Source organism: Epinephelus moara, chromosome 8 (assembly GCF_006386435.1).
Source record: "Epinephelus moara isolate mb chromosome 8, YSFRI_EMoa_1.0, whole genome shotgun sequence".
Classification (NCBI taxonomy): Eukaryota; Metazoa; Chordata; class Actinopteri; order Perciformes; family Serranidae; genus Epinephelus; species Epinephelus moara.
Genome location: NC_065513.1, coordinates 20,794,603 through 20,805,914, shown reverse-complemented (window position 1 = coordinate 20,805,914; position 11,312 = coordinate 20,794,603). Strand labels below are relative to the sequence as shown.

The 11,312-nt window shown below is 43.8% G+C and overlaps 1 protein-coding gene across 1 annotated transcript in view; it reads left to right on the top strand.

The window, feature by feature from the left end:
• Window positions 1-1,427: 1,427 nt before the first annotated feature.
• Window positions 1,428-11,312, top strand: part of pole (polymerase (DNA directed), epsilon) — a 24,270-nt gene continuing 14,385 nt past the window's right edge. The window contains exons 1-26 of the mRNA XM_050050928.1: window positions 1,428-1,677; window positions 1,802-1,937; window positions 2,026-2,106; window positions 2,206-2,250; window positions 2,333-2,425; window positions 2,969-3,123; window positions 3,197-3,341; window positions 3,424-3,504; window positions 3,608-3,715; window positions 4,119-4,229; window positions 4,365-4,450; window positions 4,553-4,672; window positions 5,294-5,426; window positions 5,527-5,640; window positions 5,732-5,944; window positions 6,034-6,141; window positions 6,224-6,352; window positions 6,437-6,539; window positions 6,657-6,803; window positions 6,911-7,056; window positions 8,416-8,564; window positions 8,694-8,786; window positions 9,163-9,465; window positions 9,608-9,803; window positions 9,959-10,173; window positions 10,780-10,831. Of these exons, the coding sequence (XP_049906885.1) occupies window positions 1,610-1,677; window positions 1,802-1,937; window positions 2,026-2,106; window positions 2,206-2,250; window positions 2,333-2,425; window positions 2,969-3,123; window positions 3,197-3,341; window positions 3,424-3,504; window positions 3,608-3,715; window positions 4,119-4,229; window positions 4,365-4,450; window positions 4,553-4,672; window positions 5,294-5,426; window positions 5,527-5,640; window positions 5,732-5,944; window positions 6,034-6,141; window positions 6,224-6,352; window positions 6,437-6,539; window positions 6,657-6,803; window positions 6,911-7,056; window positions 8,416-8,564; window positions 8,694-8,786; window positions 9,163-9,465; window positions 9,608-9,803; window positions 9,959-10,173; window positions 10,780-10,831 (3,330 nt within the window). The 5' untranslated portion in view covers window positions 1,428-1,609. The remainder of the gene's footprint in view (window positions 1,678-1,801; window positions 1,938-2,025; window positions 2,107-2,205; window positions 2,251-2,332; window positions 2,426-2,968; window positions 3,124-3,196; window positions 3,342-3,423; window positions 3,505-3,607; window positions 3,716-4,118; window positions 4,230-4,364; window positions 4,451-4,552; window positions 4,673-5,293; window positions 5,427-5,526; window positions 5,641-5,731; window positions 5,945-6,033; window positions 6,142-6,223; window positions 6,353-6,436; window positions 6,540-6,656; window positions 6,804-6,910; window positions 7,057-8,415; window positions 8,565-8,693; window positions 8,787-9,162; window positions 9,466-9,607; window positions 9,804-9,958; window positions 10,174-10,779; window positions 10,832-11,312) is intronic.

The window sequence follows — 11,312 nt, the reverse complement described above, 5'->3', positions numbered from 1 at the left end:
TCCGTGTGATATTGACCAAGCATGTTTGAGCCGGCTGCAGTTGTTGCCAGGTTAAACGCCCTGTGCGGTGAACTAACGAGGCGGATCATAATTGGCGTCACTGCAAACTCTGAATCCATTGCAATGGTTCAGCATATTTACTTATATATAAACGGAAGTCAGAAACAGAAATTCGCCTACTCTGCCCAAATCAAACCGGAATGCCAAAAAATTGGGGGTCTGCCTCCAGAGGCTGTATCACTGTCTGCCTGAAGTCAGACACCGAATACAGCCGATGGGATCCGAGAATGGGGCTAACCCTAACCCTGAGCATAGCCCCTAACCCTAACCCTGAGCTGGAAGGTGAAGCTTTCAATTTACTGGTCCATCTGCATCCCAACCCTCACCTATGGTCATGAGCCCTGGGTAGTGACCGAAAGGGTGTCGAGTCTCAGCCTTAGAGAGCAAGGGTAAGGAGGGAGCTCAGTGTTGCAATGAAAGGGGTCAGTTGAGGTGGTTCGGGCATCTGATCAGGAAGCCTCCCGTTCCACACGTCCCACTGGTAGGAGGCCCTGTGGTAGACCCAGGACACACTGGAGGAATTACACATCTCACGTGGCCTAGAAATGGGTCCCCCAGGAGGAGCTGGAAAGTGTTGCTGGGGAGAGGGACATCTGGGGTGCTGTGCTTGGCCTGCTGCCCCCACAAACTGGCCCTGGATAAGTGAATTAAAATGGATGGATGGATGGATGGATGGATGGACACAATAACAAACAGACTGAATCAAGTAAAAGGTAAAGAAAAACATTTTATTTGTTGAACACAAATAATAACAACTAAACCTGTCAGTGGCAAAAAAACAAGGACTTTTGTGGACATACACTGACTGTGCCCTGAAGGATTAGACTTGATTGCAACCTATTTTGCTGCAGTGTTCTTGCTCAATAGCCTACTGGACCAATATCTAAATTCCTATGGGTCACTTTGACAAAAAAACAAAAAAAACCAATTTGGAATATAGAAAAACAGGGTCCAGGTTGAAATAAACTAAAGCTTGGGGTGCCCTGTAGCTCGGTGGGAAGAGCAGGTACCCATGTGTGAAGGCAGCATCCTTGCCACAGTGGCCATGAGTTAAACTTTGGCCCATGGCCCTTTGCTGCATGTTGTCCCCCCTCTCTCTCCCCCTCCCAAGCCTGCAACTGTCCTGTCATTAAAGGCAAAAAAGCCCCGAAAATTACCTTTTAAGAAAAAGAAAAATATCAAATTTTCCCTTTAACATCAGAAACTAGTAATTACAGTAACTCCCAGATAGCATGAATGTATGAATGTAGCGTTTAGGTCCCCACAGACGTAAAAGTGGTGCGGATTTTTCGGTCTGAGTGATTCATCTTTTTAATAAACGATCTTCGTTCTTCTTCCGCTCAGTGCTGCTCTCGCGGGAACTGCAGGAACGCGCCAAAATAAGAAAACACAGGAACCGCCAGTGACAGCGACAGAGGAAAGCAGAGGACAAAACTTTGAAATAACATTAAAAGTCCGTTTCAAATGCGGCTTTACCGACAGACGAGTACAGACCGAGCGGGAATTTAATCTGTTTCGCCGTGTTAAAGCCGACAGACGGGGATAGAAGATGGTTCTGCAGAACAGTGGACGGTACAGAGCGGACCGGGGACAAAGTGGAGGAGACCAGGAAAACCAGTGAGCTCAAAGAAAGACTGCATGCTTCCAATAAAATGACTCTACATACCCCAGTATACTGTACATGATAGATAACAGAAGTAAAGCATGAACTTAATGTGGCTGTTATGTGTGTTTGTATCAGGGACGATGGATCCGCCATGTCCGCCCTCAAGCGGCTGGAGCGCAGCCAGTTCACCGACGAGATGGACGCTCGCTTCGGCTTCGACAGGATGAAGGAGCCGGGGGAGAAAACAGGCTGGCTGATCAACATGCACCCTGTAAGTCTGTACACAGAAAAACATCTGGCCTTTGTGATTGTCTCTAGGAGAAAAGGTGATAATGAATGTGACACTGTACCACTTCTAGACTGAGATCCTGGATGATGACAAGAGGATGATCAGTGCTGTGGACTACTATTTCATACAGGAGGATGGAAGCAGGTTCAAGGTGTGTTTTGGGGAGGATTAATTTTGTAATAACATAATAATAATAACATGTGCATCCACTGCTGTGACATATCCCTGCTGACATATATCCTGTCTGTAGGTGGCCCTCCCATTCAAGCCATATTTTTACATCGCCACTAAAAAGGTAAGTCAGTGTCTGTCGTGTAGTTGTTAAGCTCTGTAAACATATTCAAAAACTCTTTGCTTAAAGACAATTTCAATTTCAGAACTGCGAGAGAGAAGTCATCTCATACTTGTCGAGGAAGTTTCAAGGAAAAGTTGCAAAGCTTGAAGTAATCCCCAAAGAGGACCTGGACCTGGTGAGAGTTTTGTTTTTAAGTGTCCTTTGACAGCATTAAAGGTCCAGTGTGTAGGATTTAGGGGGCTATACTGGCAGAAATGGAGTATGATTTAGTTTATATTCCCCTGAAAATAAAGGAACGAAAATGAAAACTAGATCTTAAGTTGTTGAGAAAAAAGGAGAGCAGAAATTAGCAGGTGCTGGGCAAGCGGCCTGTCTGAGATCAGCTGAAACAACATCACAGAAACACTGATTTGTAACATGAAACTGCTTTATTGTTCTACCAGTCTAACTTTTTGGGGTGGGAGAGGTAAAGACATCTGCAGCTAATGCAGCTCCTGGTAAAAAACTTCCTGAACAATATGCAGTGAAGGAATTAAGCAAGAGAAGTTAGTCTGCAATTCTCGCTACCCGATGCCACTAAATCCTTCACACTGTTCCTTGAAGTGTTTCATATTGAATAACAAGAATAAAAGCTTCCAGAAAAGACGATTTCAACACAACAGCCACTTTGAAAAACACATTACTGTACTATTTTAGTGACAAACACTGTCCTCCTCAGCCGAACCATCTAGTTGGCCTGAAGCGAAGCTACGTCAAGCTGTCATTCAACACTGTGGACGACCTTATCAAGGTCAAGCGTGAGATCTCCCCGGCAGTGCGCAAGAACAGAGAGAGGGAGCAGTCCAATGACACCTACACCTCAATGCTATCAAGGTACCACCAGTCCCATTAGTTTCTAATAAGGTTCCAGTTTAATATTCTGCTGACACCTTTGTTTGTTTCACAGTGCCTTATCAGGTGGTAACGTGACGTCAGCAGATGAAGAGGGGATGGCAAAGAGTATCTCAGACCAGTTGGACAACATAGTGGACATGAGAGAGTACGATGTGCCCTATCATGTGCGGTTGTCCATCGACCTCAAGATCCATGTGGTGAGGATTGATCCTGGCGTCCTAATGTTTTTAAAACATACATGTGCTCGCTGTTCTGATCTTTACTGTCTTTATCTCTCAGGCTCACTGGTATAATGTTCGATTCAGAGGCAGCGCTTACCCACCAGAGATTGTACGGAGGGACGATCTTGTGGAGCGACCAGTATGAGGACTTTATTAATTATGTTGCAATGTTTGCAATATGTGTTTCTTCAGGCTCATATCTCCTGTGACTTTAGTAAATCATTGTTTCTTGTTCTTTTTAGGACCCTGTTGTTTTGGCTTTCGACATAGAGACCACCAAACTGCCGCTGAAGTTCCCAGACGCACAGAGCGATCAGATAATGATGATCTCCTACATGATTGATGGACAGGTGAGTTTAAGGTTCCTATGTGTCCTTGAAATCTTGGAAGTTTTTAAATGTAGACACAAATAGAATTGGGTCATTTAAAGTGCTTGAATTTCTATGTTTTGAGCAAGAATTCACGCACAGACTTGACTCAGACTTGTTACAGTCATGCTTTTTTGGTTTCCATCCTTCTGATATGACGGTTTTAGTTTGTTTAAATGCTTAGTGTTGTATAAGTAACTAATCTTGATCCATGTCTCAAACTATGCCTTAAATTTGAGGGAATTGGGCCTGCAAAGTCTTTGAAAAGGCATTGGATTTGATGCTTAAGAAGGTGTGGGAATCTTAAGAGTTGTATTTATAACTTGTACTATTCTGTTTTTCATATATGTGTCAGTTTTACTTACTTTGTCATTTCCTTTTAAAGGGCTTTTTAATCACAAACCGAGAGATCGTCTCTGAGAACATTGAAGATTTTGAGTTCACTCCCAAACCCGAGTATGAGGGGCCTTTCACTGTTTTTAATGAGGATGATGAGGTACAAAGCAGCCTAACAGCAGATATACTACAGTGCAAATAAAGATTGAATGCTTGAAAATAATTTTCAGTATATAAATATAACGCTCTTTGGTTGCATCAGTGTTATAACATGGTAACCTGACTTTGGCTTCAGGCAGCTCTCATTCAGAGGTGGTTTGATCACGTTCAAGAAACCAAGCCAAATATCTTTGTAACCTACAACGGAGACTTCTTTGACTGGTGAGCTGTTTTTTTGCTGACTCTGTAAAGTTATTACATTAAGTACTCATACACTATGATGTTCACCTTTAATCTCTCTCTTTTTGTTTCCACTCTTTCAAGGCCTTTTGTTGAGACTCGGGCCGCCTTGCATGGACTGAGCATGCACAGAGAGATCGGTTTCCAGAAGGATAGCCAGGGAGAGTATAAGTCAAGTCAAGCCATCCACATGGACTGTTTGAGGTTTGCACACCTTTTGGTTTACTAGACATACACATAGAGGGAAGGGTTCATTTTGGATTAAGGCCTTGTCCAGCTGGTCACAGGTATTTTTCAAAACATAGCTTTTTCCATGTGTTTTGGCCTTTGGTCCACATGCGCACTGAAAACAGATCTTTTGTAAAACTCAGTATAGGCAGAAGACTTTCAGAAACTCAGTTTGACGTTTAGAGATTTTGGTTTGTAAAGGCAGAATGTGTGTCATTACTCCCTTTGTGAGACGTCACAAATGAGGCGATATTTTGTGCAATGGCAGACGTGACCAACTTTTTATATGTTTACACAAAAATGAACAGTTACTTTCCCAATATATTGAGGAGCAGAGGTGTCAGAGTGCGCTACATTGTTCACTGCACCAGGTAGCCCTCTGGTAATACCTGTTTTTTTCCAGGCCTTTGAGTGGACAACATCATCTTCTTCTTTGCGTGGCTTAGGGTTACATTAATAAAAGCAATATTGCCGCCTGTTTGTTTGGCATGCTCTTGACAGCTCTTCAATTGTGTTTTACTTTTTTTTTTTTTTTTTTTTTGACTTTTTGGGATTGGCATTTTTTAATCTTTCCAACCCGTTACTCCTCTCTGTCAGGTGGGTAAAGAGAGACAGCTACCTGCCGGTAGGAAGTCATAATTTGAAGGCTGCCGCGAAGGCTAAACTGGGCTATGACCCGGTGGAGCTGGACCCAGAGGAGATGTGCCGCATGGCAACTGAGGAGCCACAGGTATAGTAATGGACATCAGTTTTTACAGCTCAGAAAATAAAGAATTAAATGTTTTGAAAGTTGCAATTTCATTGACTTTTTCCTTCTACTTCTCTGTCAGACTTTAGCCACCTACTCTGTGTCAGATGCCGTGGCCACGTATTACCTGTACATGAAATATGTTCACCCCTTTATCTTCGCTCTGTGCACCATCATCCCCATGGAGCCTGATGAGGTTTGTATATTGTGTGTGTGTAAAAGAAGACTGAAATACCCCTAAAACGCAACATGCTTTTTTTTTTAAATATTCATGTCCTTTCTTCCAGGTGCTGCGTAAAGGTTCTGGGACTCTGTGTGAAGCTCTGCTCATGGTGCAGGCCTTCCACGCAAACATCATCTTTCCCAACAAGCAGGAGCAGGTCTTCAACAAACTCACAGACGACGGCCACGTCATGGACTCAGAGACCTACGTGGGCGGCCACGTGGAGGCGCTGGAGTCTGGAGTGTTTCGAAGTGACATCCCCTGTCGTTTCAAGATGGTACATCTCAGTTCAAATTACATCTGGTTGTTTGCTTTACAACTTTTTGTATGTTTTTAGTGTGACAGTTTGGTCTGGTGTGTTGACAGAACCCAGCTGCGTTTGACTTCCTGTTGCAAAGAGTTGAGAAGACGATGCGACATGCCATTGAGGAAGAGGAGAAGATTCCGTTAGAGCAAGTCACAAATTTCAATGAGGTTTGTTGGCTTTTCTCTTTATTCAGTTAAAATATTATTATTACTAAAATATTAAGTTTAAAAATGTGTTGTTTTTTTACAGGTGTGTGAGGAGATCAAAAAGAAGCTGATTTCTCTAAAGGAGGTCCCGAACAGGATTGAATGCCCCCTTATCTACCATCTGGACGTTGGGGCAATGTACCCCAACATCATTCTCACCAACCGCCTGCAGGTTAGAAAAATCAAAAGAACTAGGCACAGGATAAAACATATAGAAAAAGCATGAAATTCAATGCTTTATTTTGTACTTTTACAGCCATCCGCCATTGTTGATGAGGCCACTTGTGCTGCCTGTGACTTTAACAAGCCTGGTGCCTCCTGCCAGAGGAGGATGACCTGGCAATGGAGAGGGGAGATCAGTGAGTTAATTTGAATAATTGTGTTGCGATGTGACTCAAAACCTGCCAACATTGCCTCTGCAGGGTTCATGTGGGGTTGAATGCTGTAAAAGCTGAATCTTTCCCCTCTGTGTGCAGTGCCTGCCAGCCGCAGTGAGTTCCATCGCATCCAGCAGCAACTTGAGTCTGAAAAGTTCCCGCCGTTTTTCCCCAACGGTCCACCTCGGGCCTTTCATACTCTCAACAGGGAGGAGCAGGCCAAACATGAGAAGAAACGTCTGGCAGGTACTTGATGTTTTTTGTTGTTGTTCTGACTCCTTAGATTTTGGTTAAAAGCACTGTAAATTACTGGCTGCCACAGCATCATTTGACCTGTCTTATGTCCGTCTCAGACTACTGTAAGAGGGCCTATAAGAAGACACACATCACCAGGCTGGAGGAGCGAGTCACCACCATCTGCCAGAGAGAAAACTCCTTCTATGTCGACACTGTGAGAGCTTTCAGAGATCGGCGGTACGAGTTCAAAGGACTCCACAAGGTGAGTTTTGGTATATACAGCAATTTAAAAAAACACCATGCCTTTTTAGTACCCTATTTTCAGTTCGTTACATATTTCTATATATTTGCTTCCTTATTTTTTTCTTAAAGCTGTATGACCATATAACTTACTGTTAGTTTGCACTGAAATTAATTTTGATCCTTCAGCAGCTCCGTTCAAGAAATTTACACAGCGGTTGAACATACAGTTACACATGTGACACTTTTTATAGATGCACAGAACACATCAAACAGTCATGACAATTATACATATAACATTATAGAGATACTGCCTCAAGTTGGGGAATTCAAGTGTCTCGGGGTCTTGTTCAGGAGTGAGGCTAGAATGGAGCGTGCGATGGATCGGCGGTTTGGTGCGGCGTCTGCAGTGATAGGGGTGCTGCACCGGACCGTTGTGGTGAAGACGGAGCTGAGCCGGAAAGCGAAGCTTCGTTTTACTGGTCCATCTACGTCCCAACCCTCACCTATGGTCATGAGCTCTGGGTAGTGACGGAAAGAATAAGATCTCTGATACAAGCGGCCAAATTGAGTTTCCTCTGTGGGGTGCCTGGGCTCAGCCTTAGAGATAGGGTAAGGAGCTCAGACATCTGGAGGGAGCTTGGAGTAGAGCTGCTGCTCCTTGGTGTTGATAGGAGTCAGTTGAGGTGGTTCAGGCATCTGATCAGGATAACTCCAAATGGTAGGAGGCCCGGGGTAGACCCAGGACACGCTGGAGGGATTACATATCTCATCTGGCTTGAGAACACTGTGGGGTTCGCCAGGAGGAGCTGGAAAGCTTGGCTGGGCAGAGAGATGTCTGGGGTGCTTTGCCTGGCCTGCTGCCCCTGAGACCCGGCCCTGCATAAGCGGATGATGGATGGATTAGCTGCACACTGATTTTGATTTAGACTGATGTGTATATAAGAATTCTTGAGCCTGTTGTGTTTTAAAGGACGGACTATAACTCGCTCGACTATGACTCACTATAACTAGTTGGTATTCTCCGTTTAAAACATGCAAGGAGTCAGAAGAGATACTGTTAGTGAGGCTGAGTGTGCTCTTCTTGTGAGCCATTTGAAAGGGGTGTACAAATTTGGATTTAATTATATAAAGCTTAGCTTAAATTACTAAACTTAGTAATAAATTTCACCAATAGGCTTCCAAGCCAGGCCGTACTGCAGTACAGCATGACACTCTTAATCAGTAATTTAAAAAACAGCAAAATAATCTGGTTACTGGCTCCACAAGCTCTGAGTCTATGAATGCAGTAAATGTGCTGCTGTAGCCTACTTGAGATTCCTCTTGCATATCAAAATGACTTGCTGTAAAGTACTTGCTTTCTGTGCTACCTTTGCTTTAGGTGTGGAAGAAGAAACTATCGGCAGCTCAGGACAGCGGAGACGCTGCCGAGATGAAGCGCTGCAAAAACATGGAGATCCTGTACGATTCTCTCCAGTTGGCTCACAAGTGTATTCTCAACTCTTTCTACGGCTACGTCATGAGGAAAGGGTAGGAGTCAACTACTGTTGTCATCATTCAATCCTCATAATCTAACTGTTGCTGCTGCTGCTGAGTAGTGATTACCGTTACTCTGCTGTGGACCTGATGTCGCCTGTGCTGCCTTTGTGTTTCCATCAGGGCGCGCTGGTACTCCATGGAGATGGCTGGCATTGTGTGCTACACAGGAGCCAACATAATCACTCAAGCCAGAGAGCTCATCGAACAAATAGGGTGAGTGTCATATCGACAATGAGATACCTCATCACAGGAATTACCTTTCTGGTCAGTGCCAGGTCAGCTCCAAGTCAGGAGAAATGGAGCTGGACGTGATCCATTATCTTGTTTAACAACGTTTCATCAGCAGATTCTTGCCAATGTTTGGGCTTGTTTCCAGCTCCTGCAGCATTGTTTTGATCTTACTTACTTACTTACTATTTTTTTCTACCCCTTGTATTTTAGTAGCAAATATTGTTTACGTTGCAGGTCGGAATAATAGTTACATAACTGAAGATTTGAACAGCAACGTGTTATGTAAACCAAAAAACACTGCAATAAATTTCCATTTCACACATATCACATCTTAAACGTCTACTTTTCTGCGACTCAGGAGGCCCCTTGAGTTGGACACTGATGGTATCTGGTGTGTCCTCCCCAACACCTTCCCTGAGAACTTTGTGGTGAAAACCAGCAATGAGAAGAAGCCCAAGGTGACCATCTCTTACCCAGGGGCCATGCTGAACATCATGGTGAAGGAGGGCTTCACCAACGATCAGTACCACGAGCTGGTCGACCCAGCATCCATCACTTACAACATCAGGTCGGAGAACAGTATCTTCTTTGAGGTGGACGGACCGTACCTGGCCATGATCCTGCCCGCCTCCAAGGAGGAAGGGAAGAAACTGAAGAAAAGGTACAGCAATAGAGGATTTTGTTTTTCTGTGATAAAATATGGTATTGGACAGATTTGTTACCAACATTAGTAAATGGGCAAGGTTCAAATTAAAATGTGAGGGGTTTGTGATGATGACTTGGACGTTCCATGTTCGTTTTAGGTACGCTGTGTTCAATGAGGATGGCTCTCTGGCTGAGCTGAAGGGTTTTGAAGTGAAGAGAAGAGGAGAGCTCCAGCTCATTAAGATTTTTCAGTCGTCAGTGTTTGAGGCTTTTCTCAAAGGTACCTCTCTGGAGGAGGTGTATGCCTCTGTGGCCAAAGTGGCTGACTACTGGCTGGATGTTCTGTACAGCAAGGTAAAAACCTGTGATCAAACAGTTTTAAATTAAATTCTGGTATGACAAGATATTTACATCATACTTTCAGACGTGATTTAATACTATCATTTGCAGAGAATGCTCAGTGATCTTCTTTACAAAGCGCTCATTGATTTATTTCACTGGTTTTCCAGGCTGCCAACATGCCAGATACGGAGCTGTTCGAACTGATTTCGGAAAATCGTTCAATGTCCAGAAAACTGGAGGACTACGGAGAGCAGAAGTCAACTTCTATCAGCACGGCTAAGAGACTGGCTGAGTTCCTGGGAGACCAAATGGTGAAAGATGCTGGTCTGAGCTGTCGCTACGTCATCTCCAGAAAACCTGAGGGTTCACCTGTCACAGAGAGGTAGGACAACGTCTCTGAAAATAAACTTTTATAAGTGGGACAGTGGAGGGGTCAGATCTGGCCTGTTCCAATTTGCCCCGAGTTTACAAGTGGGAACTCTGACCTTTAGTGGCATTTCATTGTGTCAAGTTCCGAGCCGCGTGGGGTGCAGAGTATGACATGAAAGTGACATTGGGCCTCATTCACAAACAGTGCGTACGCACAAATCTGTGCTTAAACTGTGCGTACGATCGTTTGATGCACAAATCCGGGATTCATCAGTATTTTCTTACCCGAATTTGTTCTTACTCTGCGAACAAATTTAGAACTGCCTCAGACCATGCGGACGCACAAATTAGGATGGCCGAACTGACTTAGAAAATGCAAACATACCTTTTAAGTACATGCAGAGTCTAAAAAACCACATTCATTAAAAAGAGATTTAATTAACATTTTTTAAAATCATTAATTTACTTATATATTGGCCAAATGTATTAAATAACCATGAAATTGATACACATTCACCCTCATCATTGTGACAATTAAAATATTAACAACATGAACAGAAAAAACTATCATTCCATCAACGTGCAGATGATCTGTAATGCCGACTGCCATATCCTTAAGGCTGTGGCCCGCTGGCCAGGAGGCACCCACGACTCATTTACTTTGTAAAACAGTACAGTGGGAATGCGTTTGGAGGCAGGGGCTGTGAGAAGTGGATGGCTTGTTGGTGAGCATCTTTTGTTCTAGTCTTTTATTTCAATTGTTTGTGGTTAGTATTTTCAGTAAGTCTCTATTCTGTTAATGCTAAAATGTTATATTGTTTGGGTGACTGGGGATATGGCCTTAAAACATGGCTGATAACACCATACGCAAACCCTGAAACACCTCAAGAGGTGCGCTATAATAACATACATGCCCACACGCGCCATAGAGCGCACTTTTGGCGTGCTTAAGGGCCGTTGGATGTGTTTGGATCGGATACAGCCGGTGGCAAACTACTTTATACCCCTGAGAAGGTGTGCAAGATCATCCTGGCATGCTGTGTCCTGCACAATCTTGCAATGACCCATGGCATTCCTGTAAGACCCGGCGCCATCGCTTCTAACAAACTGTGAAATTTACTACTTCTCTCCTCGTGTAACCTCTTCCTTCAT